This window comes from Ambystoma mexicanum, chromosome 1q (assembly GCF_040938575.1).
Source record: "Ambystoma mexicanum isolate Mex_15411 chromosome 1q, UKY_AmexF1_1, whole genome shotgun sequence".
NCBI classification, from domain to species: domain Eukaryota; kingdom Metazoa; phylum Chordata; class Amphibia; order Caudata; family Ambystomatidae; genus Ambystoma; species Ambystoma mexicanum.
The window spans coordinates 29,465,727-29,487,924 of NC_090922.1; the positions used below are offsets into that span (position 1 = coordinate 29,465,727).

The 22,198-nt window shown below is 47.4% G+C and overlaps 1 protein-coding gene across 3 annotated transcripts in view; it reads left to right on the forward strand.

Annotated features, from left to right (window-relative positions):
* Nucleotides 1–22,198, forward strand: part of ANKRD27 (ankyrin repeat domain 27) — a 1,511,294-nt gene that overhangs the window by 994,239 nt on the left and 494,857 nt on the right. For all 3 annotated transcript variants that reach the window (XM_069635449.1, XM_069635447.1, XM_069635448.1), the window contains 2 exons: nt 15,005–15,064; nt 15,179–15,295. In XM_069635449.1, the coding sequence (XP_069491550.1) occupies nt 15,005–15,064; nt 15,179–15,295 (177 nt within the window). The remainder of the gene's footprint in view (nt 1–15,004; nt 15,065–15,178; nt 15,296–22,198) is intronic.

The following is a 22,198-nucleotide window of genomic DNA, read 5'->3' on the forward strand; positions in this document are numbered from 1 at the left end:
CGACGGCGAGGGAAAGAAACTGGATGCCATGGGGCGACGAGTCATCTCGTCGGCGGCGACGACGATCAAGGTGGCCAACGCCCTAGCGATCGTGGCCCGCTACGGAGCTGTGGTACAAGATTGCTCCCCTGCTGGACTTCCTACCAGACAAGAGGGCTGAGGCCCTGGAGATTCTGCAGGAAGGAGAGGTGGTGTCGGATCACGCCATAACGGTGGCCACGGACATCGCTGACACCGGTTTCTGCCAGTTGGGCAACCGTGTTTGCCTTCGACGGCGGGGATGGCTCAAGGCAACTGATTTGCGCCAGGACGTGCAAACCAGAGTTTTGGACATGCCCTTCGACGGGAACAACCTGTTTGGGAAAACAGTAGATGAATCTCTTCAGGCCATCAAAGCCGACATGGAGACGGCACGGGCCTTGGGAGTTTTGCAGCAACGACGGCCGCCCTTTCGGAACTCCGCAGGCAAGCAAGGTACCTCCAAAGGATTCAGCGGTGGCGCCTCGACATACCGCCAGGCAGCCCGTTCCTCGTCGCAAGAAGCCTACAGAGGTTGCAGCAAGTCAGGAGGATCCCGTCGCCGTCACCAGGGAGGCCAAGGTGGCAAGGCCACCTCAAAGCAGAGCTGAACCGGCCGTAGTGTCGGGTCCCCACCGAAGCACCCCGGTGGGAGGCCGGCTGGCGAGCTTTGTCAGCGTGTGGGTGTCCATCTCCACCGACAGTTGGGTGCTGGATGCCCTGGCCCACGTGCACACTCTCGAATTTCTAAAGAAGTGCCCTCTCATTCCTCCTGTGGCCAGGAAGGAAAATCACATCCCGCAACTGCTACTAGAAGTAAGGGTGATGCTCAAGAAAGGTGCCATCGAGCTCGTCCCGAAGAGACTCCGGGGCTCCGGAGTATACTCAAGATACTTCCTCGTCAGAAAGAAGACAGGCGGATTGCGCCCCATCCTGGACCTGCGTCGGTTAAACAAATACATCAAGGACCAGAAGTTCCAGATGGTCACCCTCCAGCACGTGCTGGGACAGCTGGAGGCAGGCGACTTCCTATCGTCGTTGGACCTGGAGGATGCTTACTTCCACATCCCCATTCTAAAAGGACAACGAAAGTTTCTCAGATTCGTAGTCCAAGGACGGCACTACCAATTCAAGGCCCTGCCCTCCGGATTGAAGTCGGCGCCCAGAGTATTTACCAAGTGCCTAGCGCCAGTGGCGGCGCGGCTGCGCCTGAGGGGATCCATGTTTACCCTTACCTGGACGATTGGCTCATCCGGGCAAGGACAAAGGAGCTCGCCGTCGAGCACACAGCAAGGACCGTCCAACTGCTCCAGGATCTGGGATTCTCCATCAACTTCCCAAAATCCCACCTAGTTCCATCGCAGGGCACACTGTTTCTGGGAGCCAAGCTCGACACAGTGGCACGACTGGCTTCTCCGTCGGACGAAAGCCATCCTGGGCAAGGTGCAGCGTCTGCTGGCCACGGAGGTGGCCAGAGTGAGATCCATCAAGTCCCTCCTCGGCATGGTGTCGTCTTGCATCTTCCTGGTGCGCCTTTGCAGGCTGCAGATGCGCCCTCTACAGGAGTTCCTCGACGCCCGTTGGATGCAATCAGCGGGCAGCTTCGAAGACGAGATCCTGCTCAACGAGATCTTCCACCAAGCTATCCGGTGGTGGGGCACCCGCGCTCATCTCACGGCGGGCACAGACTTTCAGACACCAACACATCAGGAGACGGTGATGACGGATACCTCCCTGGAAGGATGGGGAGCGCACACCGGAGATCTACACGTGAGAGGCCTTTGGCTCCCCGAGGAGAGGTCACTCCACATCAATATCCTGAAGCTCCGAGCAGTGTTCTGGGCTCTCAAGTCTTTTCTCCCGTCCCTCAAGGGCAAAGTGGTGAGGATCTTCACCGACAACACCACCACGATGTTCTACATGCGGAAGCAGGGAGGAACCAGGTCCCGGCCCTATCCAAGGAGGCCCAGGAGCTGTGGCATTGGGCAGTTGCCCAGGGGATGTTTCTGGTGCTTTTCCAACTGGCAGGGATAAAGAACACCATTGCCGACTCACTGAGCAGGGAGCTGCGCTCATGCCACGAGTGGGAACTGCGACAAGACCAAGTGGATCGGCTCTTCCGACGATGCGGCAAGCCCCGGATCGATCTGTTCGCGACGGCGACGAACTCCAGTGCCAGAGGTTCGCCAGCAGGTTTCCCCAGCCGAGGAGCATGGCCGATGCTTTCTCCTTCCCCTGGGACGGCCTGTTCCTGTATGCGTTCCCTCCGTTGCCGTTACTACTGCGACTCGTCAACCAACTCAAGAGGTCCCGGTGCAGGATGATACTCGTCGCAACGGCTTGGCCGAGGCAAATCTGGTTCTCGGACCTTCTGGACTTGTCAGTGTCCCCCCCAATCAAGCTACAGACGGACGCAGATCTTCTTTCCAGAGAAGGAGCCGCCATCCCCCATCACAACCCGAGGTCGCTGAACTTGCAGGCCTGGCTCCTGGAGCGCTAGAGTTTGGAGGGTATGATATCCCGGCGGACTGCAAGGAGGTACTTACAATGGCCAGGGCATCTTCAACGCTCAAGTGCTATGGACACAAATGGAAGAGGTTCTCTGTCTGGTGCCGTGCACAGAAGATTAACCCTCTGCGGATTACGGCCCCTCAAGTGCTGGTGTACTTGCTGTCGCTGGCCAAGGCTGGGCTGGCCCATGCCTCCATCAAAATACATCTGGCGGCGATCTCCCACTACACCAGAACTACGGGAGGATCATCTCTGTGGTCTCATCGCCTGGTGAAGGAGTTTATGAAGGGACTGTTCTGTTCATTCCTGCCGGTGAAGGCTCCAGCCCCAGCGTGGGAGCACAAACTGGTGCTGACCAGGCTCATGGGGGCGCCATTCGAGCCTCTGCACTCGGCACCGTTGAAGTTCCTGTCGTGGAAAACAGCATTTCTTGTGGCCATCACCTCCGCACGACGAGCGGGAGAGATCCCGGCCCTTTCCTGTAAACCTCCATAACTGACTTTTCACGATACGAGGGTGGTGCTGAGGACGCACCCCTCCTTCATGCCCAAGGTGCCGTCGGACTTCCACCTCAACGAGCCCTTGGTGTTACCAGTTTTCTTCCCGTCTCCAGCCGAGAGGACTTTGCACTCGCTTGATGTGGCTAGAGCGCTGAAGTTCTACGTGGACCGTACGAAGAGTTTTCGGAAGACATCACAGGTGTTTGTGAACTTTGGACCTGTGAACCAGGGGAAGACCCTTTCTAAGGCTTCCATTTCCAGATGGCTCTCCGGCTGCATCATGCACTTTTCACCGGTTGGCAAACCGACCGTTGCCCGGCTGTCCGAGAGCCCATTCGACCAGAGCGATCGCTGCTACCACGGCGTTCTTGTCGGTGTGCCCCTGCTGGACATCTGCAGGGCTGCTACATGGAGGTCGACGCACACCTTCACGAGATTCTACTGCGTTGACCGGGATTCCAGGGAGGAGTCCAGAGTCGGCCAAGCAGTGCTGCGTAACCTGTTCGCCTGAAGGTGGGGCTGGTGAGGAGGTAAGAGTTGCTTAATGTTGAGTTTGTGTAATGCTTAATGTTGAGCCTTGCCACCTCCCGTGGTTGTGCATGGGTGTACTGCTATGTATTCTTATATTCATGAGCATGTGAATCCATGCCAGACACCATGCTGGAGAAGGAACAAGTTACTTACCTATAAGTGTTGTTCTCCAGCATGGGTCTGGCATGGATTCACATGCTCATGAATATTCCCCGTCAGGCTGGGAATCCTCGGTATAGAAAAAATCAGTATCAGTTTTGTTTCTGATCTGTCTTTCCTAGTAGTAACCAATCACTGGTTACATCATTGCAAGCGGATGCTCGCCTATCTTACCTCGTGGTTTATTTCGGGCGGTGCAGGGTCTCCTAACTCGCCGATGCCGGTCTACAGTGCGAATTGCAGGCCGTCATTGCGGTTTTGTTTATGTTTGCGTTTGTGTTGCTTCCGCGTATGTACGGACGTGTCTCTGCGACGTCGTCCAAATGCACCGTACCATCAGCGCCATCTTTCATGAAAAAGTTTACTCATCTACGTCCCGGGAGACGGCATCTTCTCGCTGAGGCTCCTCCGGGCTTGATGAGAAACACTAGGGCTGTTGTACCTATTTAATTATACTGATTTCAATTACCTGTTTAGTCATATTGATTTCAATCGAAAAATCTGCTTTCGGTAAATCAGGGTAAGAGAAATTGGTTCGAGTATAAATTGCTTTTTGAACTGCAAATTGCAGAGTACTCCGGGTTCCTTACACCGTTATGTATGTTCATGAGGTGCACTCGGTTCATAAAGTGTCTAATGTTTGCCAGCTTGTTGGTTCATTTAAACCAGTAACGTCTGATTTGAGCCGATAGATCCATAATTGCTCCCTCTCGAAGAGCAAATTATGGAGGTTGCCTCCCCTTTTGGGATGGCTACTTTTTCGATGATGTTCCAGTTGAAATCGGTAGGGCCATGTCGTTTTTGCAGAAAATGTTCCACCATTGGTGCAGTACGTTTTTTTTGTACGAATACATGACCGATGTTCTGCAAGTCTGGTTTTCATTGGGCGGGTGGTCATGCCCACATATCGCTTCTGGCGTGGGCAGGTGATGAGATATATTACGTTATTAGTTTTGCAGTTAGTGAAAGTCTTTTGGGTCCAAGGATAGTGCCACCCAATGTCAATTGATAAGTTTCTTGCTTCTTTGGCGCACGCACTCAAGCTCCCACATGGAGCGTGGCCTGTCGGAGCTGACTGGTCCCATAGGGTGTTATGATTGGGGGCTATTTGTTCTTTATATGTGTGAACCAGTGCATCACATAGGTTTTTCCTTCTTTTCATGGTGAATCTGGGTTTTTCCAAAGTTGTCCCTCCCACATTCAAAATCGGCCACAGTTTCAGCACTTCCTTCTTGATTTTGTTCACCATAGGTGAAAAGCTGAATACTGCTGTGATTTTGTCATTTTGTTCTTTCCGTTTTCTCTGCTGTTCAAGTGTGATATCTCTTGGGATGTTTTTGGCTCTTTTTTGTGCCTGCCTTAAGGTCCGCTTAGGCTAGCCACGGTACAGTAATTTTTTGGCAAGATGGCCTGATTGTCTCTCGTCGTCTGCCAAACTGGAACAGTTCCTATGGTACCGGAGGAACTGTCCAAAAGGCAGATTGTTCCTGGGACTTGCAGGATGGTATCTATTGAAGGTTAGCAAAGAGTTCCGATCAGTTGGTTTATTGTGTACTGAAGTTGCGACTTCACCATTCCTTATTAACAAGTTGAGATCCAGAAAGTGAATGGAAGTACGGCTGTGTTTCCGTGAAGGTTAGGCCAGATCACGAATGAAGTCAGATCTTCCTCATTGCCCTTAAAAATCATCATGACATCGTCAATGTATCTTGACCATAATTCAATTCTTGTGGTCCAGTGATTGGTATTTGAGTAGATGTTTTTTTCCTTGAAATCAGCCATATAGAGATAAGACGCCTCACTCACAGGGTGGGGAGCCCATGCCAACAATCTGACAAGTCAGCGGTCGTTAGTCTCCATCGGAGTCCAAACTACACATCATCAACCTTTTGGAGCTGAGGGTAATCAGACTAGCGCTGAAGGCCTGTCTGCCCTCTGTACAGGTAAAGAATGTCCTGATGATGGACAACACAGTGGCCTTGTACTACCTCAACAAGAGAGCGGGTGTAGGGTCACTACCACTGTGCAGAGAGGCAATGCAGCTCTGCTTCTGGGCAATTCAAGGAGTCTCCCTATCAACAGTTCATCTAGCCGGAGATGAGAATATGGCAGCAGACTCTCTGAGCAGACAGAGCACAGTTTCTGATGATTGGGAACTAGCTCAGGAAGTTCAAGAGATCTTGGGGAACCCATCAAGTGGATCTGTTCGCAACCAGTGCTAACTGTTCTGCTACAGAGAATTTCCCCCAAGAGGATCTCTAGGAGACGCGTTTGTAGTGGACTGGGAGTTTCCACTCCTTTACACGTTTCCTCCAGTCCCCATCATTCCTCATGTGATCAGGAGGTTGAGAAAGTTCGGGAAAACCATGATCTAAATTGATCTGGATTGGGCCAGGAGGACGTGGTACCCAGACTTTGACATGTCCATCTGCCCTCCAGTTCGTCGTCTACAAAGAGAGGAACTTCTCTTGGAAGAGGAGGGTCGGGTTCTCCATATAAAGGTCAAGACACTTAACCTTCACGCATGGTTTTTGAGAGGTTGAGATATAATGATTGGGACCTCCCAGAGGACGTAACCTAGATTTTGCTTTTGGCCAGAAGGCCAGCATCGAAGTCCTTGTACCGCTGCCGGTCGAACAAATTCTGCAGCTGGTGCAGGCAAAAGAATGTGGATTCTTTTCAGTGTAATATGCTGTTTTGCTCTCCCAAATCTTAGTGATCGGATATATATTTTGCTTATGAGTTTCTCGAAAGCAGCATGCTTTTTTTCGAACACAAGAACTCACTTACTTTCTCAATTAGATTATAAAACTGGCTCTTATCTGGCAGTTTATTAGCTCAGATAAATGTTACAGAATAAAAATCAAGAATTGGTTACATCACCGTTAGCCTTTGTTTGCACCACTTCATCATTTGCCAAGAACTTCACTGGACAGCTCTCAAAACCCCAGGTTGGCAAAGAGGCACCCTCCACAGGAAAGGACTGGATAAGATGATACGTCTATCTTCTCTAAGCCCAGTAGAAGCCAAAGTGACTCTTTCTTTTCCAGCCTTGTCTGATATCTCCAACTCTAACATACACACTTACAACTCAGTACTTTTCCAGAGAGGTTGACTGCCAATACAATTTCTCAGATACCCGGCCGGTGTATGCTGCGGAATTTCACTGATATGTAAACAAACACCCTCTGTTTCGCACGGGAGCCGAGAGGACTTGTTCTTGGCTCCTTGCGGAATGCAAAACAAACCTTGCCTGAACACCAAACAAGATGTTTTTCTACTGCTTCAGCAAATGCAAACGGTGTTCAGAAATGAGTTTTCAGTGAGGGTTGGAGTCAAATGTTCGCTTGTTCACCCAGAATGCATTTCACATAAACTTCATATTTGAGTCAAAGATATAACATTTTTTTAATGCATTACTTTCCACCCTTGGACATTTGACTTCCATAGCTTATTGGCAGTAAATTAGGTTTTTGAAATCTATGAAGCATCATAGCTAAGCCGGAACTGCATTGCACACAACAACAAAACAAAAATCATCAAAATAATAAAAATGCAAGCCATGGTATAACGTAGGGGTTCAACACAATTTCGGATCCATGAAAATAGCCATTCCCACCAGTTCTCAGAATAAGAACTAACCTCCTTTGTCATATCTTTTAATTTCTGAATATGGTTTTGCACAGGCTGGGAATGGTCACATAAGTTAAAGCAACGCATTCCTTCAAAAGCATTGCACCCTAAATTATGCTTCAGTAATAAGCAATCAATAACAGCTCTATTTTGTAGAACTGCCTTTCTCATAACTTTGGTATCTAAAAGTAATTCTTCTGATGCTTGAGATGTATGATTCAACCCGTTCACCATCAAGCATGCTAACTTAATTAGGGATGCATAGCCCCAGAGCTAATCCCCAGACTCCTTCCAAAGAGTAAGCAAGAGCTAAACTTCAAATTCAGACAATAACTTTAATTGGAGTCACAATCTAGGATTAGCCCTATAGATTCAGAAATGGATCTCTTTACTCTAGGTAATGCGGGCTGCAAAGAAAATATGTTTTGTGTTAATCGTGTAATTGCACATGGACCTCCAGAGATGTTAGCAGGAATATAGGTAAACGTAATATTCCCTCATGAAAACAACCAATCTACTGGAAGTTTGACATGGTTCACATGGCTATGAGATACAATTGTATGATTACAAATCATAGTATTGTTGACGTTGGTGCATGTGCTTGGGGCACGTGCACATAATCTTTTTTCAAACAGTTTGGTTGATTTCTTCATTTTCAAATGTTGACACTTGCAAACCTCCTCTGGCTAACAAGTCATTATGAAACAAATATGTCCTTTAGCGATATTACAGGTATGAATTTGTGAGGTTTTTTCCATTTGTCATTGGTTTCCTGGCAGAATTGAATATATTCAAAAACAGAAAAAGATAGGTAAATATTGTTCTCCTCCACTGACGAGTTATGTATCACGCTGAAAATGTGTTTTAATGGTGAAGCAGGTGTTGGCACCGCTACTAAACATGTTGTCAGGAAGCTAATTCCATTATAGCCATCAAATAGGCAGAAATCACAGATGGTCAGTATACCTTTAGCCAAGTATTTCCAGATATTTTCTGTTTAAGCAGTTTGGATCTGGGTTATCCTCAAGGCTTTACATATCCGTTTCTTCAAGCTTGCTGGAGCTGGAATTTTGGCATTGTCATCAAGTGACTCCTGAATCTCCTTCTCCATTTACGTAACTTTCACAATGATCATTTGCACAAATGTGACATTTTGAATTTGCTTTTCCATGATTTGATCTGATCCTTCCAAATGGAGACCATTGATATGTACACTTACACGAACCACGCTCATCAGGTATACGATCTGTCAAGCAAACCAGAAAAAGGCATATCAGTGTTGATAATTATTCTCTTAAATAACTTTTTTCAGCAGGAACATAATTCCATTTTGCTTTGCCAGGCTCCATTACTAAAACCACTTGGCCCTTGCCCGACGCTATGACATCTGCGGTTACAGGTGGGCTACTAGGCTTCAGTATTGCACGAAAATATCATAAATAAAAAACCAAAATGACGTACAGCCGAAAATGCCAAACATTTTAACCATTCAGTTTTCATTATAGCGTACAAGGGATGCGGGGGTTACAGGGGTGTCTCCTGCACTGTTGTTCGTTTTATGGGAATCGGGGGTGACGGCCCCCCCAATCCAAAACAATATTTTGGAAAACAAAAAGAAAGGACCCTGCAGCACCAGTTTCAATCCACGGAAGTGAAGGGAACTGGTGCTGCACGGACTCGGTGGGACACAGGGAAGTGTGCCGCCAAAAGGTTATGAAGGGGCTAAGGGGGTATGGGAGTATTGCACGGAAATCTCATATTTCTGTAATGCAAGCTTGTAAAATGCGCTCTGCTAGTCTACGATATATTCATTCATTCTTCAATGTACCATCCCTAGGCTTCTCCACCCACACTTTTGCACCCGGTCCCATGTGGTCTGATGAACCAAAAGCATGGTCCCCCTGAGCAGTTAACACTGTAGGGGGTGAAGGCGAGCGTCCCCAGCTAGCACGATCCTCCCCACAATGAGAGACAATAATGGACTCACCCAGGATGGGAATAAGGCCAAGACAAAGTGCGGGTGAGCGTAAATGGGAGTTTATCAATCAAAATAGGGCATGCAAAGGACTCTGCAAACTCCGAGAGCGCTCTGTCTGACAATAGCAAAGACAGGCGTATATATTTACAAAAAACGTCATAAGAACCTACACACTATAGGGGGCACAAGTTTGTGGGGATTGGGTGGCGACGACTAGCTATAGGTGCTGCTGCAATGTGGTTTGCCATGGCTGGAGGATGTCACTGGTTACCCTCGTGGGTTGGGCTGGGCCTGGCAGGTCCGCTGGGTTCATGCGGGCGGTGTTGTTGTGCCAACTGTGGCCAGTGTCAGAGATGAATGTCTTTCCTGACTTTCTGCCCTAGGGCCACGCACACCGCAGCCATTCAACCATTGCAATATTATCTTCTCTGGTAAATCTTCCAATAGGTTATTCTACAGGTTAATGCAACACAGGAGGAATGCACCTAGAGTGGGGTCTGTTGGCGATTCATCAATACATGGTTACCATCGTCCTGTTGACCGGGTATCGTAGGTCGTGGGGTTGGGTCCGGGGCCTGGGACAGGCGGTCCATGTCATCATGTCTTGTTAGGAGCCATTATGGATGTGTTCCTGTAATGTAGCCATAATATTTGGTGTCCCAATTTTACAAGGGGCCATTAACCTAAGGTGAGCCAGTGGGTCATGGAGCCTAAAAAAGGGCGCCTCTGGATCTGTGTTTTGAGGCCGGGGTTTACTGCTGGGTTGTAAATAATTCAGGTGGCAGGACGTGGCCTTGCGTGCTGCGGGGGGGGGAACTATCCATCTTTGAAGTGGCTCCAGTCGAGTTGGGGGTGGTGGAGCAGCGCGGCACAGGCCTCTGCTTTTTCGTCTGGCAGGCTTCACTGGGAGGAAGGGGGAATGGCCTTGCATGTGCTCACAAAGGTATTTTCCTCGTGTGTTGCCGACTTTAGGTGGAAGAAGCATAAACATTCAAATAATATACAATACTCATTGAGTCTTTCCAAAGCTCACGTTTTAACATTGCTAGTGCCATCCATATGGACAATTCGAGCACATCACTTGTACACTGTTTTTAACAACTACAACATTTTGTTATATGCTTATACATGCGCGGTAAGTGAGGTAGTAGTACGGTTGGTGGAGCACGCAGAAACAACCCGCCAATGAGACTGACGGCAGCGGCACATAGTGGGCCTGGACACACACATATGGTGCATTTGTCTTTCTTTGCACTCTAGCAGCATTAGTTCGGTTATGGCGCGGGACCGTGGGGTGCAATCTCTTCAACGAAACACATAACACGAAAACCCCTGGGACGCTTTTACTATTTGCGCATAACTGCGGGAATGTGGGTGCTTCATTCCTAATGTCATATGAGCACACATTCTACCATGTTTATACATATTACACGTTTTTTAGTCAGAGAGGTTGTGGAGAGAACGCTTTCATCACAAGTGGTCTCCTCATTAGTATTTGGGAACTTTGCTTTTGTCAGAGGACCATTTTACAGTTCTTTTTCCACCCAGGCCCTGCTGGCCGGGTCATGCTGGGAACAGCGATACACTGCGGAAGGTGAAATGTTACAGTGTTGGTATCTAACACTAGCTCATGTCCGTCTTGTTCGTGGGAACGGGCTCTCAGCGGATCTGCCAGAGTGCTGTGGCCACAGGAATAATTGAAACTCTCCAAAGGTGGGGGCCGTGCTGCGGTGCACAGGGCTCAAACCATCTTTATTAGACAAAATGGTTTCCGAGGCCTAGCTAAATTCAGCAGGTTTGGTCAATGTCTTCGGCCAGTGACCCATCCACCACCTGGGCCCTGGTGGTAGGGAGGGGACCATGGGCCTCACCGGGAGAGAAGATGCAGGGGAGGGGGGTCTTTTGGACCAATCCTCCCCTACAGGGGCTATCCTTTTTTGATCATGGACAGTTTGACAGGTTTGACATCAGTTGGGCTATCCTGTCTCCTACATGGATAGGCAAGATCTGTTCTCCACTGTTCATTAAAATGACTTTGATTTTTCCTCGATAGTTAGCATTTATCACTCCTCCCAGTACTTGGATGCCCTTCAATGGTAATCCAGATCTATGGGCAATCTATCTCATATGTTCTGAGGGATTTGTGATCCAATCCCAGTCTCAATGACTATTATACCTCTGGGTTCTAATCTAATTTCTCTCTTCGCATGCAAATCTTCTCCTGCAGACTCTGGAGTTGCTTGGTAAGGCGCTAAGGCACCTGGCGTAACCTACCAGTATACCAACGTTCCTGTAGCTAAATGACGTTGCATCTGCACAGTAGGCGTCAACAGGCGTGTCAAGGGAATCTCGCACTCAGCCGCTGGGCGATTATTCAATACCTTGACCGGATCAAATACACGCCCTCGCCAGCCTACCAGGCTCCCATTCGCTGACTTGCGCAATTGATCTTTCAGCAGTCCATTAAGTTTCTCAATTAGGGCCACCCCTTGGGGATCGTACGGGACGTGGTAGAGCCATTCAATATTGGTCTCTTGACAATACGCCTGAATTAGCTTGCCTTTGAAATGTGTGCCATTGTCACTCTGAATTTGCAAGGGCACTCCATAGTGCAATATAATCTGGTCTAACAACTTAATGGTGTTCAATTGTGTAGCTCTTTTGCTTGGCAACACAATTCAGATATCCTGAAAAAAAGTATCCACAATGGTACATGCATATTGGCAGCCTTTGCTGAGGGGCATAGGACCAATATAATCGATCTGCCAAATTTGACGTGGTAAATTCGCCTCTTCGCTTGGTGCCCTGGACTGTATGAGGGATGGGTCTATGTCGTTGATGTTGACACACTGGACATCGTAAAATAACTGTTTTCACTACCTCTAAAGGGATATTGATCCCTCGACCTTGTGCCCACCTGTGAGTAGCTTTTTCTCCAAGGTGCCCACATTTCTGGTGTGCCCACTTGGTCAGGCCCTGCAAATCGTCGTCCTGAGCCTCTGTGTTCACAGATGAAATCTTGGTGTGTTCATCTGCAACAGAATTAAACCAACATTATAATGAGTCTGAAGTACATGTGCTCAGTGGTTTCGGGCTCTCTGGGGCTGCTTATTTATAACGAGGGAGAACATTTTAAGGTGCACTAGGTTGCCCTATCAGGGGTAGACCGTCCATGACTGGACTTCAGGGACCCACGTATGGGAAGAAGCGTACTGGACTTAATCAGCTGATGTCAACCCCAGTTAAAACTGCGGTCGAAGCTAAGCCCATCCTGAGTGGCTCATGGACGCCTATGCCGCAACAAGCCAGTGTTGTCCTGTGCTCGCAGGTGCAGATTTAGCCCCCTTGGGGAAAAGGCCAGGGGACAAGCTCCCTTGGGCCAGTTCACTTTGGTAAGCAGGGTGACAGTTGGCTTTTATTACCAAGGTGAAGGAAGTGTGTTCCACCTGGGACACAAGCCAGCCATATGGGCACGGTACATGATCCATTCACTGCAAGGATGGAATGTTTAATTTGTTATTGTTTTTGATTTGTATGTGACATGATGTACTTTCATGACCCTAAGGCCGAAATAAAGTTATTAATTTATTGATTGATTTAGAAGGCATAACTTTCAAATAGGGGGGGTAGTAGGTCGCCACAGAGGTACATTTAGTTCACACACGTCTCTAGAAAATACACTACTCTGATATACTGAAAAATATATAATTTAATAAAGTTACACATAAAACTATCAGTTCAAATACGTACTTTGGGTATTGATATAATGTATTAAGACGATACCAGCATATTATGAACACAGTAATGCCTATACAACAACTCTCCTAACCCCAGTGTCTATATGTGGGCCCTCTACCAGGGTATGGATAGAGCCAGGGGCCCATACAACCAACAAGCAGGTAAGTACCTTAGGGCACTGCACTTAATTGGGCAGGCCAATAAAGACCGAACCCTTGTATATGTGGAAAGTCCTAGGCCTAGATTGTGAGCATCTAGCACATATGGCAGGGTATAGGATAAATAAGGGAAAACCCACTATGTAATCCAACAGAAAACAATAGGTTAGAAATCACTAAGGCCTAAAACGCTACTCGCCATTAATTTAGACCTCTTGGGCATTAAAACAGTATTAATGCAGTCACATATAATCATACTTTAAATCCACACAGGGGATGGAACCATTTCACAAGATGTAGTTAGTGTTTCAAGTACATTTAAAATAGCAGAAATTAAAGGGATTATTTTAAAATGTTTATAAAATCACAGGCAATTGCAAAATTAACAAACTTGGTCCAGAGCTCACTGAATCACTAGGTGATCCAGGAGAAATTTCCAAGGGCAGGTAAGTACCTCAGACTCAATTTTAAGTCAACCTACCACACAAATGGGGAGCCTGAGAGGCATCACTAGTAATGGTCACCTTAGTTTACCTTCTCTTATATAAAGTAAACAGGGACATAATGCAGGGTGACTTCAGGAGAAGTCCCTCTGGCCACCAAAAAGAGATGAAAGAAGTAAAAAAGACAGGGAGGGAAGAGCAAAACCTTGAGGGGCACCATGAAAGTAGCCATAGAATACCCAAAATGGGAATTCTGGCTTAACAAATGACAACCCTGGGATGAAAACTATTCACTTCCAAAGGTTCAACTGAGACAATCCAAAAGGAGTGAATAAAAATTGATTTGTTATAGTCCACAGAGAAGAGATGGTCTCAAGAGTCTGTGCAGTAAATTTCCAGAGAAGGAGAATCCAAGACACTTGCAATGTCTTGAGAGGGGACAATGAATTCAGGGAGTCTGTTTGGAAGAGGACGACGACTGACCTTAGTTCCAGCAAGAGCCACAAGAGGTGATTGAATCAATGGGGAACCAAGATTTCAGGACAAAAACCCATTGTTAACTCACAGTAGAGCACCAGATTTGGGAGATGTTCTGAGAAAAGGGCAGTCCAGGGAACATTCTAGTTTGACAATCTATGAGCAAACCACTTCAATGGGGTAGAGTATAGCAGTCAAAAAGATTGATTTTATAGCAGTATTTGCAGCCTGTTCCTGCTTCAACATTCTCCCTACATAGAGGTTGCCCCAGCTGTTGAGTACAGGTGGGAAAAGGGAGAACTGAGGTAATGGGGCATAGTGTGCTCCATTTATAGCGAGATGACATCATGTCTGGGATCAAGAAAGCAGATTGTCAGAGGTGATTGGCATCAGGCTACAGCAGGCCCCTTGGTGAAAGTTTCAGTGAACAACTTGCACTGGAGGATACCTATCAAGATGAGTACTCTGTTGGAGGAGAATCTATAGAAAGAACATTTCACAACAGTTAATTTTACATTCATTGAATTTTGTTGTTGCAGTCTGTAGCAAAGTTATATTTCAATAGTTAGTTTCAGGTTGAAAACCATTACCTGCCCCTTCACCCCGTTTTCCACTCTTTCAAGATGTAGTGCACCATTTGACATTATACGGGTGAGACATGTTCCTCTACACTAGAGGAAAGCTGTTAAAATATCATCAAGTGCTTACAATATGGTTTTAGCCAGAATTATCCTGTTGAAGAATTAAGAACAAGCAACTGTCAACAATCCACCTAAATAAATCTATCTTATAGGTAACAATGCTGGGAAAACACGGTTACATATCAATCATTTTTCTTTTCTTTTTTTATGCCTCTAGATTGTGTCCATAATGGAAAGTAACCACATAAAAGTTGAAAGGAGACCTGGCACTTCTGAGGTAATAAGTCATGCCACATACATATGTACTAAACAGCAACAAGAACATGATGACAATGTGCAGTGCACTCATTTATCCATTTCATGTTTTTTTCTTCTGCTAATATAATTTCAGTCACTGTGTCGGTCACCCCAGCTTTCTGCTGATACTTTCAGCAGGGGGTCGTCATTTTCTAGCTTGTCCTCATCCACAGATCTCAAACAAGAAGAAATGAAAAACAATCATAAAGAGGTATGAATAATTAAGTGGATCACAATGTTCAAAGATTGTTGCAAAGCAATATTACCATAATCAGTATTTTGTGTTGTATTATGTAAAAGAGAATGTTGCCACTTCCATAATGTACCCAATTTATAAATGCCTGTTTCCCCTCAATCTCTTCTGTTTTTTTATCGTTTGTTTTATCTTTGATCATCAAGATGCTCGGGACTACCACAATTTGAAATCTTGAATTCTGGTATACTGCACTTGCAGTTATCCATGACATATTGAAAGTTTGTATTCAGTTTTACCATTTCACATATTACCTCATGTCATGCTCCAGCATGCCCATATATACTAGTGTCATAACCACATCAGCATCATGCCCCAAGAATCACATGTTTCTAAATGGTTGTATTTTCTCCAAGAGCAGGTTAAGGGGGCATGACAATGTCACTGAGCAAATAGACTACAGACCAAAAACAAACACATTGTTTTTGGACTTCCCTTTTAAATGACAGACCTTTCTTAATTCTTTTTTCCTGTAATGTCCTAGTTTGTCAGAGGAACACTTGTCCATATTCAAAAGTAAAATATTAGTCATGTCTGCTCTTTGTCTCAATTTGGCAAATAGGAGCTTCTGAGCAGCCGTGCAGCAGAGCTAAACCCTATTATAAATATATATTATAAACCCTATGTGTGGTTGGCACTGGATAGTATGCAATCTGCTGCAGGTAGTTTTGTGTTGAACTGATTTGAAATTAATAAACTTCCTTTTGTTTGAGTAGAGGCCTTTCAAGATGGAGTCGCTTTTAAAGGGGGCGGGCTGCCCTTAAATATGTAATAATGTTCACATTTATTATATGCAAACTTTCTTAAGAGCTTTTGTCCATTCTCTCAATATGATCTATGTTTGAATAATTGGATCTGATAGTGTGTTTCTACTCATTGAGATGTTATTAAGATTGCCACCATAAATTCCAGCTTTTCTCCTGTGCTTTCTAGTCTTGCCCCACTGTCAGTTGGACGCAGCTGCAGGTGAATCAGTTTCTATAACATAACATGACATCACCAAACTTGACACAAACATTAGCACCCAAGCGGAGGGAACAACCTATCAGGTTGTGTGGATTGTGGGCTGAATCCCACAATCCAAATCTGCATTCCGGACAACCGCGCAGTTGCTTTGCCCGCCCTGCCATCTTCCTCCCATCGTCCGTTCCCCTTCATTTACCGTACCTCCCGATTATCCGATTCCCTTGGTGCTGCTGTCGCTCCCTCTTCCTGCTGGCCAACATGGAAATGGAAGAAGGACTACGCTTGGACCCCTGTCTTCCAGCTCCATGATGGCCATCTTGAGTCTGTTCTTTGTACGAATGAATGGGAGGCCATGAGGCATCCCATTCATTCATACAAAAAACATTGCTATCAGCACCCCGGGTTTCGGGATTGAAAAAACGGTGTGCTAATAGCCATAGTGGAACGGGTGCTTATGACTTACTTATAGATCAAGTTCAGCCACTGTTTTTGGTTGAGTATTTTCTCTAGAGCAGTACGTTTTCTACTGTTAAATCTGATAAAGACATAATGAAAAGCTGGGGCTTTGGTCAAACCTGACACACATTTAGAATAGATCTCATTGAATCTTGATACATAAAGAAAAAGCTTTATTAGGAAAATACAGATCAGCAGTAATAATTACTAAGTTGCCTCTTAGCAGTTTTTAAACGTTTCTTCCTGCCTATGCAGAGGTTTGAGTACTGCACGCAAAAACGTTGTCCAAGAAAATAATGCATTCAGTGTCTCCCATAACTCACAAAATGGCAAGTATGACTGTGGCAAAAGGCAGGACAGATAGAAAATATTTCAAAAAAGGTAGCAGGCGCTCCTCTCCAGAAAGAACATGGCATGATAACCTGTTCTGAGATGAGAGTTTGCAGCACACGCTTTTTGCTCACTGTACCTTTCACAGATGGGAAATATCCATTTGCATATCAGTCTTTGTCCCACCCACATGGGCAGCCAAGCACCGAAATGCTATGGCAATTCCTCTCTGAACAAGAGTACCACCAGCAACCCCATATACGTATTTCAGCCTTGTTGGGCCTCATCAGTGAGGTGAATCTGTGCCTCTCTGAGCACAGTGAGCAGGGACAAATAGAAAACACTGCTTTATGGCTGTTTAAACTAAGCTAAATGAGGCAATTGACCTACGTCTGAACACCAACCCACCTGCAATCCAGCGTACATTTTAAAAATCCAGTTAACAGGTATATCCCCAGGAGGCGCTCGAGAACAGCGCCAAGATGGGAGCTCTTATGTGAGCTCCCGGTAACCTGCTGTATATCCATCCAAAATCCTTTTCTTCCGAGGTTGATTTGCCCCAAACATCCCTGGCTGCAGCGCTGGAGGTGTCTAGGGTCAGATGCCGGGCTGGTTTTTGAATGAGAAGAGCTGGTTAATGGCGATCGCCATAGATTGGCAACGAGGCCTGCAGGAGCGGAGTTGCTGCGGCCCAGGAGGAGTGCAGTGGTGGATCTGCGCTGCAGTGCTCTCTCTTTGGCCAGGAGCTGGGGAAGTCAAGTGGGAGTGAGCATCGTGATTTCCCTCCCCCAGACTATAAGCTTGAAGTGGTTGACTCGAACCGCTCCGGTGCAGTGTGAGAAGTTCAGTGGATGCTGCCGGTGTGAAGCACGCTGTGAAACCAGCTGGCAGTGGGAGGTGACAAATGTTGGTACTGCCATAGATCGCAGTGCTTGACAGTGCAAAGCGGAGCAGCGATAGCAAGCACAGTGGGGTACGCTCTCCAGGCTCGCAGCTTTGGTGAAACAGACTGAAACAATCTGTTCTGAGCGGCGGCCACATGCGTCCAGGGCTAGCGGGCTGCACTCTGAGAGGATTGTGCACTTGGTAATCAAGGCCAGGAGGAACCGCTCTTTGCACCTGAAGACTTTGTGATCTGTGGGACTGCGGTGGGGGGGGGGAGCATCAGAGCCTATTCCCGGCACACTAGTGTGAACCCGAAAGACGGGAACCACCCCAGTATTAATGAGGCACGCCGGGATCCCAGCACTGTGTTGCCTGCACCCATGATGTCTCAACCTCAGACAAGTGTGCAAGTGAGTTCGGCAACATGAGGTGGGTCTGCTGATATACTTGCAGAGCACTTGGGGCTGAAGACACCCACTGGGCATTCTTCTGAAGAGGCATAGTGCTCGGCAACATAGGACTGAAGAGCATACGTTCCGGAGGATGGTGCTTGTCTTGTGTTACTTTACAGCAACGGATCGGCGCTCAGCGCCAGGAAATAAGTGATCCCTGATTCATTGGAGTGTGCACTAGAGATCTGAGTGGCTCTGCAGGAACAGAGAGGCTGCTGCAACAGCGGATGAGGGTCTTGAGTTGAAGGTCTGCTGGTAAACCCGGAGCACTGAGGATAGTTCCCGCAATAACTACATAGGAGAGTCTGCAGACTGATTTTCGGTCCTTGTACAGTCTTGGTGTGCCTCATTCGCATAGTTATCAGGACCAAAATGGGGAAGCACGAGAAAACGCAGCCCAAGCTTCCATATGGTAGCCCATCGCAATCGAAGACTGCAACATGGGGAGCTCAGGACGCTGAAGAGATGGCTGAGCAGAGGATGGAAACCTCGCCGGACACACTCGGAGACATTAAATGCATTGTGACCCAGCTACAAAGTGGTATCACTTCCTTGGATAACAAGATGGATACACTTACCTGTAATGTTGACCATATGCCGGTCCGGCTCAACAGGCATGGAGACAGGCTGGATGAAGCGGAACTACGTCTCTCTACGGTGGAGGCTCTAAATCCTCTGCAACATTTAGGGAGGTGGTCCAGCAACAGAAGACGGTCAGGGAACTCCAGGAAAAGCAGGATGAACTGGAATCTAGGTCCTGCCGAAATAATCTCAGGATAATCGGAGTGCCATAGGCTGCGGATAGAGGGCCCGTGCAACACATTGTGGAGGCGCTGCTGAAGGGAAGCACTTGGAGAGTCTGGTTTTTCCTCTGCCTTCGTGGTCGAGAGAGTGCATCACATTCTGGCGGGGGTCGTCCCTCAGTGCCGGGCGCACCGCCTAGGCCAATCACCGCTAGACTCCTTAATTACTGCGATAGGGACCATGCTTTACGACGGTCAGGAGAACTGGGCTTCCTCAACTATCACAGTGTTCAGATCTGGCTTTTCCCTGATTTTTCCAAAAAGGTACAGGCGTCGCAGAAACCTTCCTCGAAGTAAGGAAAAGACTCAGATATATAAACGACTCAAGCCACCATGTTGTTTTCTGCGCTCCTGTCACAATGATAAAGCCCTGTTCTTTCAAACTCCAGAGGCGGCGAGCAACCTCCTGGGCCTAACTGATGATGGTGCCAGTTCGCAAAGGAGCAGGCATGGTCGAGCGACCCAGAGTCACACTATGGATCTGCAGTGGCTCTACAGTATGGCTGCTTTATATTAAATTTCTGTGGGGTGATCAACCATCAGGGTCTTTAACAATGGCTAAGGCAGGTTTGGGTGGCTAAGCTTCGAGAGGCTCCCATGCTATGGCTTATGATTGGATTTGAGGGTTGAGGGGGCATTACTGGCAGGTTGGGGTTAGTGGTGGTTGGGTGGGGGGAACTGGGGAGTCTGTGTTGACAACTTGGGAGGGGTTGGTTTGGTTTTAACAGCCCGTACATTTTCTTGCCCCTAGTTACTCCAGAAGGCCATATGGCGGGAGGGCTTTGCTGAGAACAGCAGTGATGTGCTGAGCTGGGGTTGGCATGGTTCTGGAGTCACAGCCCCTCTCTTTGGGTGTTACGTGATATGGTTCAATCTAAGAACCTGCAGGGACACACTGATTATTTGCCCATTCAAGGCTTGAATTCATTCGCAGAAGGAGTATGGTTGATAAGGGGGTTCTGTATATGACATGGAATGTCAGAGGGCTGAACTGCCCCTTGAAGGGAAGACGGGTCCTGTATATGCAAAGACAATGGGTGGAAATCGCTCTCCTTCAGGAGACTCATCTCTCGCCCACCAGTGAGACCACATTCACCAAGCCTTGCGGCTGCCACAGGTACTTCTCTTTGTACTCCAGGTACTCTCGTGGTGTTTGCATTCTTATCAGGAACACAGTAGGGTTTCACTGCACCATGATTCTCACGGGACTCGTAGAAGCGAGAAGCTTTACATTTGTGAATAACAATGGCCCTAATACAGACACAATCGAGACCTTAGAATTTATATAACATCATTTTAGGAAACACCTTGTGAGCATAGTGTGTTGGGCTCGGGGACTTTAATGCTGTCATGTGTAACTCGCTAGATAGATTGGGGAATCATAGCAGGGGGTGCCTAAAGCCACAGGTAAGCTGCTGCAGATTTGCGCCAATGAAGGCTTGGTGGATATATGGTGGCTTTATGGTGAGCTCGTCACATCACAGAAAGGGGGTACACGTTTAGATCCTCTGGTCATGGCTCAGCTTCCAGGCTCGATTTTATTCTGGCTTTCACTAATGGGTCAGGTTGGTTTTTGGAATATAATATTCTAGCACACACTTTCTGACGATGCCCCGGTGGTTGCAAACCTCTTAGTCCCTGAGAAGTGGCAGGGGGCAGAAGCTGGCATTTTAAAAATGAAAGCCTGCAAGACAGTGTTTCATGAAGAGTTCAGGGAGGGCACTCTTCGGTTCTTCCAGGAGAATGAATGCTCAGTATCTTCCTATTCCACATTGTGGGAGGCTTTCAAGTGTGTAATAAAGGGTTTGTGTATAGCCAGGGAAGCTGGAATTTCAAGGACTATTCGAACCAAACTGGCTGCCAGTGAGACATGGTTGCAGGCCATAGAATCGGGAGCAGGATTACATTGGCACGTCTAATTAAGGTAGAAAACTCTGTCTCACATTGCTGGGGTCGCCGACCAAGCTGGGAGGCTCTCGCAGACGGAAGAAGCGATCATGGGGGTGGTTGTGGACTATTACAGGTCCACTGTGAATCGGGGCATGCTAGCTGAATATCTGGACCAGGTTGGTCTCTCTTGGCTGGCACAGGAATTGATTGATTGATTGATTTGATATTTTATTTCTATCGCGCCCGTACACAAGTTTTTCAGAGTGCGACAAGGCAAGGGAGCGGAACAGGGGAGAACAAAACAGCGATCTTACATCCCATCTTACATCTTAGGCCCAGTGACATTGAGAACGCGCAAGTGCATGGGAGAGGGGGGAGGGGAAAAGTGCATGGAAGGGGGGAGAGGTGGAAAGTGCGAAGCAGAGGAGAAACAGATAAATAACAATAAATAAATAATAAGGGCAACAAACAGTGGTAATGCAGCCAACAATTTGCAAGTGCTAGGTTTAAGCCAGCAGACAGGGTAGGTCCGATAAGTGCAGGAAGAAAAAGGGGGGGCTGTATGGGTACAGATACAGACCCCAGTGCAAGGGGTGGCCCAGAGGCAGTGCGGGAGGGTGACAGGATAGCAGGTACCTGGTCCCAAAAGACAGAGGGTGGCCAGGTGCACGGTGCCAAGAGAGAACAGATCAGCAGGGGGGAGGGGGAGCGAAGGCAGAAGAAAAGAGGAAGGTCTTGAGGTGCCTCCGGAACCGGAGATGGTTGGGAAAGCTGTTAACAGAACAGGAGATCCACAAGGCAATTAAGTCGCTACCTGCGGGGAAGGCTGCAGGTCCGGATGGGCTTTCAGATGATTTTTACAAGGCCTATGCAAGTCTGCATATACCAACAGGCATTGCAGGACGGGGAGCTGCCATGCTCAATGTGTGAGGCTGTGGTGGCTCTTCTGCTAAAGCCAGGGAAAGACACCGAAAATTGTTCATGTTATCGCCTGATCTCCCTAATTAACCTTGATAAAATCTTAGCTAGGGCCCTGGCCAATAGACTTGCCCTGATAATGGCACAGAGTCTCCTGGACG